The sequence below is a fragment of the Lithobates pipiens genome, unplaced genomic scaffold (assembly GCF_037356315.1).
Source record: "Lithobates pipiens isolate NorthernLeopardFrog02 unplaced genomic scaffold, aLitPip1_a1.2 Scaffold_8, whole genome shotgun sequence".
In the NCBI taxonomy this organism is placed as follows: Eukaryota; Metazoa; Chordata; class Amphibia; order Anura; family Ranidae; genus Lithobates; species Lithobates pipiens.
Window position 1 is genome coordinate 555,385,351 of NW_027507903.1, and position 15,855 is coordinate 555,401,205.

The window sequence follows — 15,855 nt, forward strand, 5'->3', positions numbered from 1 at the left end:
GCTTGCCACTGCCACTCAAATGGTACCCTAAACCACAATCTACACCTGACTTTAAGGAGCGCTACAACTTCTACCCTTATATTACCCTTAGCAACCCCTCGAGGAACTGTAGGGTTCCACAAAACCCTAACTGAGAATGACTACTCTAAAAGAACCAGGCTCCTCTGCCTCTAACTAGAAGTTGATGTACCTGAAGAATCACCACTAAAGTCCAAGAGATGATGAGGTTCTGATCTCTCCTCCACCAACTAAAACCTGACATGTTGGTAGAGCTCATCCTTGGATCCCAGGAATATACAACACAGTCTTCTGCTTGATATGACAGACTATGTAATATTTGTTGTCAGAGCGGTGTCACTCTAAAGAGAGATGGTAATCTCTGGCTCAAGGTGGGTGGAGAAGTTCCTATGCTAAAACATTTACAGGCTTCACTACACCTCCCACCTGACAGTACAAAAAGATGGAAACCACCTCAATTTATAACTAACCCTTGCAGTAAGGTGCACATGGAAGGGAAACGCACATCACAAACAAAAATTTCCCAGTACACTTACCAGCCAGCCTGCAAATAAACCAAATTGACACTGTCAAAACCCTCTAATACAGAGGGTTTTGTTGCACACACGTATATCTGGAAGTCTCAGTGCCCATGTAAAGGCTCCTCCTTTATACTGCAGTCCTAACTCTAGTTTTAGTTCACTAGTACATGGACCTTTGTCTAAGCACCACCTGACTCAACAAGTCAATTTTGTGATTGGCTTTTGTCAAAAGGAGCTGGGTAGAAAATTACTGGTGAACAGTGACTGCATCCAATCAGATACAGTTATTGTTTAGGTATTCTGACCGCCAAAGAGAGTAATTTATATGTGCATGGCAAGCTTAAAGGTCAGTCAGACACCAAACACTGCATTGTAACATAATGAGGTAGTGCCATGTAATTAGATGCCAAGCATCTCAAGATTTAAAATTGAGCATGCAATACCTCACATTGCTATTGCAGTCATACCTCATATGTTTACATATGCGTTTGGGAACTAGATACGTTAATTTCATTTATTTATTGTATTTAAAAAAAAAAAATCACACTTTATTTTTTCTTTTTAATTCAACTTTTTTGCTATCACAAGGGATGAACAACATGGCTTAAGTAGTGACAGGGGCTTAAAGACAGGTTCTCATTATTAAGAGATATGGGCTCTATTAGACCCCTGAAGCCTCCTCTGCCCTCCAAGGCTGTCAACCAAACAGAGATCTGTTTGTTCAGCTTCTTCTCTGGCTGGTGGTCTCAGTGGAACAGGACAGCCGTGGAACAGAGGAGGGCCCCTTCCAAGTCCTCCTGTAAAAGTGAGCCGGGTGGCTGTATAGCCACTTGGCTTACTTTTATAAGAAAGCTGCAGCCATAGTCCTGGTTTATCTGCTTTTCATCAAGGACGTTTACATACGCTGGATGGGAATGTTAGGGTGATATCAAGGTTTGTGAAACCATTTGGTGCACACAACGTAGATTTATATTTGAGTTAATCTCTTACCTTATTCCTCACTCTTGAAGGCTTCCTCTGCACTGTACATTTGGTCTCCTGCAGCTTCCTTTCTAATGTGCTCTGGCCGGTGGTCTAATAATTACATCATCATTGATCAGAAGAGGACGGTTCTGCGTTATGGACAGACACTAAACCATTAAAAACTGCTGTCTTCACTAAAACTGCTACCATGGTAAAGTCAAGATTAATTGGGGGTATAGAAGTAGGGGTTGACCAATATAGTTTTTTTCCGGACCGATACTGATTCTTCGGCTGCCTTTCAAGCCAATATCAGGTGCCGATATTCTGTACATTTAACATTTTTTATTTTTACACTGTTTGCTTTTTTTTTTTTTTGCTGTCACTAGGAATGTAACCTCTTTGTGACAGTAATAGACAGTGACAGGTACTCTTTATGTTATGGAGATATATATATAAAAATATATGTGTGTGTTAAATTAGCAGAGACCCTAGAGATTAAAATGGCAGATGTTGCAATAGTTTATGTCAAACTGTATTTGCGCAGCGGTCTTTCAAGCGCTATTTTTTGGGAAAATGAATTAAAAAAACTACACAGTAAAGTTAGCCCAATATTTTTGTGTAATGTGAAAGATGTTACGCGGTGACACTCATGAGAGAATTGTGATCTTTATTCTAAGCAAAAAAATTGTGATTCCCATTTTAGCCAGAATGGTGCACCTCTAGGAATAAGATATTTCAGATTATTCCTCTGCCCACAGGCCTAAGAGCATTTAACCCTTGGAATGCAGAGGATGCCCACTACTAGGCTGTTTTTTTTTTTGGTAATACCCAGAATTCAGCTTTAAAAGGTGTGTTATACCACAAGTTGTTATTGCTGTGTGCTGTAAAAAAAAAACTGTGGGGAATTGTTATATTCGAAAGACTTTGCAAACAGCATCTCCGTACATCATCTATCAGGATACAGAAATCTGCTATAGAGTGTTTTGCAGAATCAGTTCTTCTGGCTGTGCCACCCACATTGCACCAACTGGTACATGCATCAAACAGCAACACAGAGCCTGGAAAACACTACAGCAGTGTTGGAAAATAGCCGGTCAGGTCACCTTTACTCTCAGTCATCTCACACGAAGGAGACTGAAGTGGATATATTTAGATTTTTAGATATATTTAGACATTAGGTTATTTATATTTAGACATTGTTTAAAGCGATATTTGTTATGTTAACTTGTTCATGTAGACTAGATTATTGTGCAGTTTATCACAGATATTTGGATGCCAAGGGACCTTTTGCCTATCAGTTGTATAATTGTACACAGTCCAATCCTATGTGTGCTTTTTTTAGGCACTATGGTAACAACTGTCAAATGAAAAATTCCATCCAGCTGTTGCATTTTGCTGCCACAATGGTCTGTCCAGAATATTTGGACATGTAGAAGATATTATTGCACAAAAGAATTGGAAAAGAACCCCGGAGTCGTTCTACAGGGGAGGAAGTGAATGAGGCAAACAGCGGCCTCCACGGGTTCCCGTCTCTTGATCGGATAGATTGATAGCAGCGCAGCCATTGGCTCCCGCTGCTCTCAATCAAATCCAATGGCATCAGGGGGCGGGACCGAGTTCTGCATTCAGCCTCTATGGATGCCGAATGCTGGACTCGGGAGCGCGCCCACAAAGTAACCCCCCTGGGAGAGCGCTTCTCCAAGGGGGTTATCTAATGCGGGGAGGAGGTGGAAGAGCCGCCGGGGGACCCCAGAAATGGATGTTTGGTGCCACGCTGTGCAAAACGAGCTACACGTATGACATGTTTATTTGAAAAAAAATAAAAAACAATCCTTTAGTATCACTTTATGTTCACACCACATGCAGTTCTGGTGCGTTTTTGATGTGTTCCAGTATAGTTCTGTGCAGAAAAAATGCAGCATGTTCTACTTTTTTATTTTTTTTTCTGCATTGGATACTTACTGCATCAGTTTGAACCAGGGTCATTGGAATACAAGGAAAACACTGCATGCATTTTTAGTGCACAAAAAAAAACGCACTGGACTGCATCTGGTGTGAACTAGCACTTAATGTCAACATTTAAAATTAACAAAATCACATAAAGCAGGCAACACACACAATGGGTTAAAATTGGGACAGCATTGTCACTAAAAACACACACCCGGGCAGTCAAAACACATATGTAATATCCATATCATGAACGATAGTGTAGTACATAAATACCGGGCATCAGGTCGCAGTGAGAATCAGGAAAGGTGGCCTTTGTGCAATAGTCTCTTGTGTTCGGGAGTTGAATAGAGGGGCTCCACCATAAATTACTGGTGAGTCGGTACTCCGAGTGAGAGCTGGCTATACAGGTACTTAACCTTGATCCTGCTGTACTTTCTATTCTTTTCTATTTAAGACATGTTGAAGTTACTCCAGAGAGAGCTCATCCACCCTCAAATGGTGAGTCATGGACAGACATGGTCTAAAGGTCCGTGCACACGATAAGAAAATTAGAAGTTAAATTTCATCCGACTAACGATCTGCCGATTTGCAGATTATTAGTATGGTGCTTTCGACATCCGATTCAGAATTTTTGTATGACAAAAACTAGGTATGCACCGATACCACTTTTTTTGACACCGAGTATGAGTACCGATACTTGACTTCATGTACTCATTGAGGCCGCGTACACACGCGGGGACTGTTCGCTCAACTTTGTCCGCTGAACAGTGTTTCAGCGGACAGTCCACTCGTGTGTGGGCTTTCAGCGGACAGTTTCAGCGAACAGTCTGCTGAACAAGGTTTTTCGGAATTTCCGAAAAACTGTCCGCTGAAACCTTGTTTCAGCGAACAGTCCCCTCGTGTGTAGGCTTGTTCGTCAAACAAAGTTCCGCGCATGCTCAGAAAGAATTTATACACCGAAGGTTGCATTGCAGTGTATAGGACGTCGTTTTCTAGTCCCGTCGTACGTGCCGTTCACGTCATCGCGCATGGTTTCAGCAAACTGTTCGTTTGTCGTGTGTGGCCATGTCCGTCCATGCTAATTTTGAGCGGACTGTCCGCTGAAACTGTTTGACGAACAAAGTTGAGCGAACAGTTCCCGCGTGTGTACGCGGCCTTATACCTGATTTTGGTCATGTGACCATTTTTTTAAAAAATAATGAAAAAATTTAACATTTTCGCCATAATATGAGGAATTGAAATGAAGTCAAAAGACATTATGAAAGAAAACGTTTATTTGCTGGTCATAAAGCTGTTAAAGCGCAAATTGGTTCTGTGCAATTTGCGCTTTAACAGCTTTGTGACCAGCAAATGTTATATAAAAAATAATGTCAAATGTGATCAGTGACATGTCATGTAGATTGCAAGTTCACAATTCAGGCATGAGGAGAAGCAAGAACAGTACAGTACCTCAGTCAACTCAAAATACAAGACATTATAAAATTTAAAAAAACAAAAAAATAATAAAAAACACAACATGTGTTTGTTTCCAGTTCAACTTCTTACACGTGTGTAAGAGAAACACATTTCACAGACAGAACATTCCAGGATGGCAAGGAAGGATGTGTGTTAGGTTGGCATGCAGGCTGCAGTAAGGCTCCATGCACAGCTCCAAGCAGCTGCTTCTCCGAGTGTTTTAGCTCTTTGAGCTTTTTTTTTCTCTACCTGTTACCTCTTCCCCTCCATGTTAACCTATGTATTTATTCATGGCCGTTGGCCAAGGAACACTGTGCGGTTTCGGAAGTTTAGTGTCAGGGCAGTTTACAGGTAGCAGGCAGAAAATAAAAATCCAAAGAAATTGGAAATGGAAAAAAATCTTTGGATTTTTTTCTGCCTGTAAACTTTCCTGCCACTAAACTCCTGAAACTAGTGTGCAATGGCATAGGGAGGGGAGGCGTTAACAGGCAGGAAAAAAGCTCAAACTCCTTGAGGAGCAGATGCATTATACCGGCATTATGCCTTGAAAATTAAAAGCTGAAATATCATCATTGTTGATGACGCTGCGTATAAAACAAACATCACAAGTTCACGACATCACATCAACCAACCCAAGTGCAATACAGTTAAATAATGTTAGGCCTGAGGAGGAGCAACTGAACAGTACCTCCAAAACTAACATTTTTTAAATAAAAAAAAAAAAGTGCTAGCTTCTAGTTCAACTTCTTATGAAACTCGTGAAAAAACATTTTTCAAGGACCAAAATTTGTTTCATTCCAGGATTGCAAGGCCAAGGAGCCAAGGACTTAGCAGCAGTAAGGCCACATGCACAATAAAGCTCCAAGTAGCTGCTCTTACAGGCCTTTGAGCTCCCTGTTTTTGAGCCTTCCGTTTGCCTGTAATGTTAACTCTATGCTGCTCCATATTAGGCTCCTCTATTAGCCTCCATGCATTGTACGTTGAATCACCTATAGTGTGCAATGTGCACACCATAGGTGATTCACTTTTTCACTTGAAAAGTTGTCATGGAGTTAAAAAGGCAAAACATTTTTTTTTAAAGGCCAACATGGGGGGGAGTTAACAGGCAGAGGAAATGCTTAAAAAAAACGCTCGAATGCCAGGTGGAGCAGTTGCTTTGAGCTGAAGCGTGCAACTGTGCATGATGCCTTACAGTTGGACAGTAACAGGCGGTAGATTACTTTTCCAATTCAAACGCAAGTGGTAAGTTTTTTTTTTTTTTTTTTTTAAGAAACAGAATAATCTCTGCATGTTCAGTTAGAAGTTGGTTTCTGTTGTCAGTCAAAATGTGCGACGCTGCACTGAACAATCTCACTTTCCACACTACTGCAAGGAGCTGAAAGATATTTTTGTGCCATTTGGGCTAGAGTGGGAAATCGCAGTTTATTGACTGCCCAATACTCAAGGTTTGTACGAAACGAGGCACAGTGACCTCTCCAAGATATGTTTCTAGTTGTATGGTAGCAGCTGTGGGAGCACTGTTCTCAAATGTAGATGAATAAGCAATTTCTTGAAAAACACACAGTCACGCTGGTACCTGGCTGTTGCTCAGTGCGAGGCCTTTTGGTAGCTGGTTTCTCAAGCACCTCAGGTGTAGCTGCCTGTGCCTGTAGTACCTGTACAGAAGATATTTCTTGCATTTCCAGCACAAACATCTCTTTGGCCTGCCTGCCTGCCAGCATCTGCATTTAAGAACCGATCTAGAAGAAAAATACAAGACATTAGACAACATCATGCAAGCAAAGAAAGAACTGTGGAGGCTTGCTGTGGGGGCACTGCTAGAAGGAAAGGTGACGGCGGGGGACACGGCAAAAACTGTTGTCTGCCCTGCTCTGTGCAAAACCATAACGCAGAGGCAGAGCAGGTAAGTGTGTTTGTCCATTATCGATTTTGTTTTGTGTTTTGTTTTATGAAGGTGAGATTTACAGTGTTATCACTTGCATTACAAATGCAAGAAAGTGATAACACTGCAAAATATCACCTTCATACAAAAAAGAAAATCATATCATCAATATTCAAATAAAAACAAATCAAAATAGCAGCCAGCAATAACTAATTGATTACCTTGGATCGAGGAAGGTAGCGATGCAGTAAAGTGGATTTTGCTCCATGTCAGAGAACCGTTTCTGCAAAGCACCGAGCAATGTGTTCTTCATCGTTTTCACTCCGTGATCCTGATCCACTTCTTTAGATAATAATCGCTGTAGCACAGTCACTGCAGGAATTACATCCGAGGCAAAAGAATATGAACAACTCACATACCGAGTCAACTCTTCAAAGGGAGCCAAGATGTTGATCATCTTCCCCATGAGATTCCACTGATTTGCAGTGATCATTGCAGGCAGCTCATGTTCTGACACATATACTCCAATGGCCCGTTTTTGCTCTATCAGAGACTGCAGCATGTAAAAAGTGCTGTTCCAGCGAGTCTGAACATCTTGTTGAAGTCTTTTAATGGGTTGACCAAGCTAGATCTGAATATCTTGCAGCCGAGAATATGCCAGGTTTGAATGTTTAAAGTGCCCCACAGCCTCCGTAATGCTCCGCTGTGATAAAAGCCCCTCTGAGACAGCCAGCTTCAGTGTATGTGCCACACATGAAAGACTCTGAAGACCAGCATCTTCTACACTTTTTATCATATTTCCGCCATTATCACGGACTACCACATGGACAGAACTTTTAGGAATCGCCCAAGTGTCAAGCATTTCATCTAGTATGCTTCCTATAGCTTGGCCTGTGTGAGAGCCTTGAAAAATTTCTCTGTGCAGCATGACTTGGTGCAGAGTGACACTGGCATCAATCCACTGTGCAGTTAAGCTAATTACAGACACGGGACTCACACCACTGCTCCAAATGTCCGTGGGAAACTGATAGCATTTATGTCCTCCTGTAGCATGTTGGTAATGTGTTGTGTAATTGTGGCAACATGACATCTGTGACATGATGGCGGCTGGGAATTTTGTACTTTGGCTCCAAAAGATTCATAAATCGCCGAAAACCCACATTGTCAACTATTGATATTGGCTGATCATCAAGAACGATGAATTGGGTAACTACATCAGAATTTTTCTTAGCCCTTGGGTTATCCATGGAAAAATTTTCATGTCTGGCAAGGGTTTGCTGCAGTGTCAGCTGCTGAGTGCAAGAGCTAGTGACAGCTGTAAATTCGCCATGCTCAGTCTTGTGTTTCATTTTGAGGTGTTTTATGAGATTACTGGAGTTATGAGAACTAACTTTTGAACCTCCTCTGGATATTTTGGAATAACAGAATTTGCAGTCTGCAATGCGTTTTGTTGGTTTCATCAATTTAAAAAAACTTCCAGACAGCTGACATTTTGCTGGCAGTGGCATCCGTTTGCATTGCACTTACAGCCAGAAATAATTAAGTCTCTCCACCTTAATGGGGGACAAAAATTAGGAAAAAATGTTGAGCCCAAATGATTTGTTTTCTGATTTTTATTTTTTTTTTATTTTATTTTTTTACACATGACAACTACTGTTTTTTAGAAGCTGCTCTCGCCAGTGCTTATTGTTTCTTCCTGCTGCATCTAGCGTCTTGGTATGGCCAAGTAAACCAGTGGCAGTGGGGATGATGAAATCCATCTGATGGGTACAACGGTCGCAGTCGGTATCTCTACAATACAAAAAGCAGAGGATGGTCTCAGAAAGGCACATGCAGGAAAATGTTAGGCAAGAGACAATGATGATTTATGTAACAGCAGCAGTCATTTGCCACCATGATGGACACGTTGGGCAACAGAGACAATGTGGGGCACTAAGTTATGTAACACACACAAACACAGGCCGGCCACCATGCTGGACAGTGGACATTATGTTAGGCAAGAGAGAGAGACAATGTGGGACAAAACTAAAGTATAACACAGGCTGGTCGCCATGTTAGGCAAGTGATATGTAAGCTAGTAGTACTGAACAGCAATCACCAGCCGCGGGACACATAAGTAAGCAAGCAACAGTTAGAAATAGAGACGAGCACTCACCGGCCGCCATGAGGGGACATGGTGTAAGGAGGACGCTCGCCATGTGGGGCAGCCATGTAGCAGACGCGGCAGCAGCAAAACACATGTCATGAGGGAAACGGCACTCACCGCCGTGTGGAGAGGCCACAACCTTATCCGGTTCCCGAGCTCCGGCCAAGCAGACATCACTTCCAGTATTGGTTTCTGGTATCGGTGCATTTTCACGAGTACCGATACCCCCGAAAAAGCCAAGTATCGGTGCATCCCTAACAAAAACTGAACATGCAGACTATAACCTTTTTAAACACGTGAACACAACATCTGATTTTTATATAATTGGTATGGTTTTTGTCCAAAAATAAATAAGAGCATGACTATGCATGCCCCAAAACAACAGAACACCTACAAAATAATAACACATTATATCACTTCTGACATTGTATTCTGTCATACGAGAAATTTTCTGTGTGTGTGTGTGTGTGTGTGTGTGTGTGTGTGTACATGTTCACTTTCGATATGAGACTAGCATGCAAAAAAAAATGGATGAACGTTTGTCTGAAAATCTGATCGTGTGTACGAGGCTTTAGTCTTTGGGGTGTGCTACTGGAAGATGAATCTTCTCTCTTTCTGCAGCAGACTGGACTGTTGAACATAGTTACATAGTTACATAGTTAGGTTGAAAAAAGACACAAGTCCATCCAGTTCAACCAAAAAAAAAATATATATATATACTATATATATACATATACACACATACATACACATATATACATATACCAGCCCATATACCCAATTCTATACCCACAGTTGAACATAAGATTAAATAAAATCTAAAGTAAGGAAGTATTCCCATTGGCCAAACCAGAAGCGTTCGTTTCAAAAGCTAGATTTTTGGTGCACAATATTGGGTTGTTGGAAAATTTGGCACAAGAATATTTCATTGCTATTTTGTTATGGAAGCGTGATTTTTAATACAGCACATACAATGGAGGATTGCCTGACAATTAAAAAGTGGGTTTACAACCACTTTAACTAAACTTGAGCAGTTCTGCAAAGAAGTGAGGGCAAATATTGCAAAGTCTAGATGTGAACCAACTGCACAGAGGAGGCAAGTATAACATATTTGATTTTGTTTTGTTTTTGAAAAACGATCCTTTATAATCACTTTAACCACTTCAATACAGGGCACTTAAACACCTTCCTGCCCAGACCAATTTTGAGCTTTCAGCGCTGTCACACTTTGAATGACAATTGCACGTTCATGCTACACTGTACCCAAGTGAAATTTTTATCATTTTTTTCCCCACAAATAGAGCTTTCTTTTGGTGGTATTTGATCACCTCTACGGTTTTTATTTTTTGCTAAACAAATAAAAAAATACAGAAAATTTTGAAAAAAATTGTTTTTTTTTTGTTTCAGTTTCAAAACTTTGTAAATAAGTAAGTTTTCTCCTTCACTGATGGGCACTGATAAGGCGGCACTGATGGGCACCAATGAAGTGGCACTGATGAGGTGGCATTGATGGACACTGATATGTGGCACTGATAGGCGGCACTGATGGGTGGCACTGATGGGCGACACGGATGGGCACTGATAGGTGGCACAAATTGGCACTGATAGCTGACACTGATTGGCATAGACGGGCGGCACAGATGGGCATGGACGGGCGGCACAGGTGGGCACTGATAGGCGGCACAGGTGGGCACTGATAGGCGGCACAGGTGGGAACTGATAGGCGGCATTGTATTATGTTGTACTGTACTAATGGATACCAATCAGTGCCAAACAATAATGCATGCCAATCAGTGATGCCCATTGTGGGCACTGATTGGCATCCATTATGGGCACTGGCATCCTTGGTGGTCTAGGAAGGATTACCTTGTCCTTGGCATCCCTGGTGGTCTGGTGGCGTCCCTGGTGGTCCAGTGTGGGCATCCTTGGGGGGGCTGCGCTGATAATCGATCAGCACAGACCCCCCCTGTCAGAGGAGCAGCAGATTGGCTCTCCTCTACTCACGTCTGACAGACGCTAGTGAGGAAAAGCCGTTCACCGGCTTTTCCTATTTACACTGTGATCAGCCGTGATTGGACACGGCTGATCACGTGGTAAAGAGTCTCCGTCGGAGACTCTTTACCGAGATCGTAGTTGCAGGGTGTCAGACTGACACCCCGCAACAACGATTGCCGCGATGAGCGCCCCCGGGGGCGAGCAGCGGCTTAATATCCTGATCACGTCATATGACGTCCGATCAGGATTATGAAACCACTTTGCAGCCGTCAATTGCCTATAGGGCGGGCGGCAAGTGGTTAATAATAGACGTCACTGTGCTTCTAGGCTTTGATAAAGCCTTTGAAATGTTTTTGTATCCATCTCCTGACTTGTGCCTGTCCACAACTTTATCCCGGATATCCTTTGACAGTGCCTTGCCACCCATAGTTGATTGTTTGTTTCAGTTGCAATACCAGGGACTAAATTGCTCCAGGAAAGCTCTTTTTTATGCTGAGCTAATCAAACTGACCACAACTGATCACAGTTAAGGCTTTGTTCACATTGGTGCGATGCGGAAATCCTGCGAATCCACTGCAGGTTCCTGAATCGCACCTGACTCGTAGGCAGTTTACACCCATGCAATCCGATTTCATTGAGGACCAAAAAAATGGTCCTGCATGAGTTTGGTCCAAATGCGATGCAAATTCAGCCATACAATCTGTATGGCTGAATTTGCATCGCAAAGACATCGCATGCGATTTGCACAGTGGTGAGGTACATCGCACTAATGTGAACCCAGCCTAAGGCCCGGTTCACACTGGTAAGAAAAACGCTCTGACTTTGGGAACACATGTCGCATGACTTGTTTAAATCAATGACTCCCTATGAGAGCCGTCTTAACTGGTCCGAATTTCAAAAAGGTTCCTGCACTACTTTGGCCCTACTTCAGTCCATTGAATATCCTTGAAGCCGAATCAAAGTTAGGTCCTCGTCCTAACCATCTGACTTGTGACATCCGACATGATGATTACAGCAGCAGTCAAAGGAATTTGTCACACTGGGATTGTTTTGATTGGTCAAAGGACAAGTCAGACTATCAAATTCGGAGCAAAATTGTATCCTGTTCATTCAAGTCTGATGGATGTAGGACTAATGTCGCAGGGCAAAGTAAGATGACAGTTGTGTCATACCAGTGTGAACCCGGCCTTAACCACTTCAATACTGGGCACTTCCACCCCCTTTCTGCCCAGTATAATTTTCAGCTTTTAGCGCTGTTGCGTTTTGAATGACAACAAAAGTTTTATCTTATTTTTTTCCCACACATAGAGCTTTCTTTTAGTGTTATTTGATCACCACCAGGTGTTTTTAATTTTTTGCGCTCCAAATAAAAAATAGACCGAAAATTTTGGGGAAAAAAAAAGTTTTTCTTAGTTTCTGTTACAAAACTTTGTAAATAAGTAACTTTTCTCCGGCACTGATGAGGCAGTACTGTTGGGCACTGATGATAAGATACTTATAGGCAGCACTGATGGATGACACTAATGAGCACTCATAGGTGGCACAGGCAGTCACTGATGGGCACAGAGTTCCATCCTGATGGTTAAAGTCGGATGGCTTTGTGTGTCATTGAGAAGATGATTACCGTATATACTCGAGTATAGGCCGACCCGAATATAAGCCGAGGCCCCCAATTTACCCCCAAAAAAACTGGCAAACTTATTGACTCGTGTATAAGCCGAGGGTGAGACATGCCTGTCCATCCCTGTGTGTGTGTCCGTCCATCCCTGTGTGTCCGTCCATCCCTGTGTGTCCGTCCATCCCTGTGTGTCCGTCCATCCCTGTGTGTCCGTCCATCCATCCCTGTGTGTGTGTGTGTCCATCCATCCATCCATCCCTGTGTGTGTGTGTGTCCATCCATCCATCCATCCTTGTGTGTGTGTGTGTCCATCCATCCATCCATCCTTGTGTGTGTGTGTGTCCATCCATCCATCCATCCCTGTGTGTGTGTGTCTCCATCCATCCATCCATCCCTGTGTGTGTGTGTCTCCATCCATCCATCCCTGTGTGTGTGTGTATCCATCCATCCCTGTGTGTGTGTGTCTCCATCCATCCATCCCTGTGTGTGTGTGTCCATGTGTGTGTGTGTGTGTGTGTGTGTGTGTGTGTGTGTGTGTGTGTGTGTCCGTGTGTGTGTGTGTGTGTGTGTGTGTGTGTGTGTGTGTGTGTGTGTGTGTGTCCAGCCTACCTGTGTCCCGAGCCTGTGTCCCGAGCCTCCGTCCCGTGCCTTGCCTCCTTGCCTCCGTCCCGTGCCGTGCCTTGCCTCCGTCCCGTGCCGTGCCTTGCCTCCTTGCCTCCGTCCCGTGTCGTGCCTTGCCTCCGTCCCGTCCCGTGCCGTGCCTTGCCTTGCCTCCGTCCCGTGCCTTGCCAGGATCGCCGCTCTTCGTCGGCGCCTCGGCGGCCATTCTAAAATTCAAAAGCCGCGCCTCCGCCTTCGCCTGTGATAGGCGGAACACTGAATTTCCCAGCAGCCTGTGTTCCGCCTATCACGGACATCGTCTCATCCTCGTCCGTAGTACGAGGATGAGCGGATGTCCGTGATAGGCGGAACACTGACTGCTGGGAAATTCAGTGTTCCGCCTATCACAGGCGGAGGCGGAGAAGGAGGCGCGGCTTTTGAATTTTAATGTCCGCCGTCTGTCTGCTCGACACGCTGATCGAGCAGTCAGACAGCGGTGACTCGAGTATAAGCCGAGGGGGGCACTTTCAGCCTCAAAAAAGAGGCTGAAAATCTCGGCTTATACTCGAGTATATACGGTATCTACACCTGATTGCGTTTACGTTTAAGTCATTTTTAGGAGGGGATTCTTTTTCCAACTCAGTGATTCTGTTTTTGAATAAAAAAAAAAAACATTGTGACATGTTGGTGTTATCTCTTTCACTTAGATGTTCTAAGTTGCAGCTGTACAAAACAAAAATGATGTGTCTTCTAGGGCTGAAACAACTAATCGATTAATCGACAACTAATCGATTATGAAATTAATCGATTACTATTTTCATAATCGATTAATTGGCCAGGAACATAATGGGGTTAAAAAAAACTAAAATGAGCCCTTTATAGTACAAAAATATAATCACTACTATAAATATTACTTTCACTGTGCTACAGTAAATAAATGAACCCCTTCCAGTAGTGATTATTTGCTTTTTTTTGTACTATAAAGGGCTACTTTTAGTTTTTGTTAACCCCATTATGTTACTAAACGTCTTAGATCTGGTTCACATCTATATGTTTATTGGTGCTTTTTGCAGAAACGCACTACAGTTCATTTACATGGTTTCCTATGGGACATGTTCATATCTGTGCTTTTTTCAGCCGCTGCATATTTGGAAAGGGTCAGGGACTTTTAACGCAAAATGGCGCTTTTTTGGTTCAATATACTTCAATGGAGAAGCTGCAGAAATGAATGTAATGCGTTTTCCAGCAATTTGTGTTTTTTTTAATCTGCCCAAAAAAAAAAATGCAAAAAACGCAAATTGCAGTAAAATAACGTGCACAAAAATCAAAACGTACAGCAAAAAGCACTGCAGAAACAGATCAAAAGCAAAAACTGCCCCACTTTTTTTGTTTTTTTTTAAAGTTTATTAACCGATAAATCGAAACAATAATCGGCCAACTAATCAATTATGAAAATAATCATTAGTTGCAGCCCTAGTGTCTTCATTTCAGGCTACAAAGGAACAAAATGTGATCATTTTGAAGGGGGGGGGGGGGTGATTATTTTTTTATACCCACTGTAAATGTGTGACATAACATTTGTTAATGCACCAGAATGTGAAGTTGTAAATGGGTCCTTAAACTTCACTTTTAGTAACATGTTACATCCAGATTCAGGGTGTAATATGTTACTATAGCACCTGCCCACACCCCCTCCAATAGCTTATTGGGGGATCCTTTCCCTGCACCCACTGTCACAATTTAAAAACGGTGTGGCTGTGACAGATGTATTAATCCCTGCAGCACTGGAAGATCACAGCTTTAGGGGTGTCTGGGGGGCAAAGAAATGAATATTTCAAGGAACAGCACATGGGACACTTCTCATTCATTTGTAAGCACAGTCCCTGGAGCCGATTTAAAAAAAATAAAAAATCGTCAAACTTCAGCTTTAAGGCCTCTTTCACACTTGTGCGACCTGAAAGTCGTGCAATTTTTGCTGCAACTTTGACAAGACTTGGAGAAATGCCTATGTATTCTTGAGATCTATAGACCGCAAGTCACTTCAAAGTCAGACCAAAGTAGTGCAGGGGCTACTTTGAAGTCGCTGTGACTTGAAGTCACACAGATATGAATGGTACTCCTTGTAAATCATGGGGTATGACTTGTCATGCGACTTTGCAGTCCCAAGTTGCAGGACAAGTTGCACAAGTGTGAAAGGAGCCTAAAATTAATTTGTGTTTTAGAAGTCTTAACTTTAAAAAAATTAGTTTTTTTTGGAAAAGTAAGTTATTTAGTAAAATGGGGAGATGTTGAAATCTGTAAATTCAGCCATTTAACATTTCACCTCCTTTCCTGGCCTCTAATTTGAAGTCTAGTATAGGCATGAAATAATTTTGTATGTCCCACCCACATTACCACAATTGGCTTGCAATACTTTGTGAGTCACTAATTCAGAGAGAGTATACAGATCAGAAAAGTCCAAGTGAAGGCTGCTGTATTCTTGTTTCTGGTCAGTGACATAGAAAGTTCTGAAGCCACCGGATTGCCATGACAAGCAGGGAGCTAACATTTTTAGAAGAAGAGGTCGGCGATGATCTCTATACTTCCTCAGTACAGGTGTGTATGTGACCAATTTAACTGCAACCAAAAGTTTCTAATGCTTCACCTAACTTCTTTAGAGGGTCTTTTGTGAGTAAAAACAGTGGGCCCGATCTGATTATAATATGTA

The 15,855-nt window shown here is 42.5% G+C and overlaps 1 protein-coding gene across 6 annotated transcripts in view; it reads left to right on the forward strand.

Moving 5' to 3' along the window:
• The window catches only part of DDHD2 (DDHD domain containing 2), an 88,686-nt gene that overhangs the window by 20,028 nt on the left and 52,803 nt on the right, over positions 1 to 15,855 (forward strand). For 2 of the 6 annotated variants that reach the window (XM_077469946.1, XM_077469950.1), the window contains exon 1: positions 1,580 to 1,713. The exons of the other annotated variants lie outside the window; for them this stretch is intronic. In XM_077469946.1, the coding sequence (XP_077326072.1) occupies positions 1,711 to 1,713 (3 nt within the window). In that variant the 5' untranslated portion in view covers positions 1,580 to 1,710. Of the gene's footprint in view, positions 1 to 1,579; positions 1,714 to 15,855 lie in introns of those variants that run through there. 6 annotated transcript variants of the gene reach the window in all.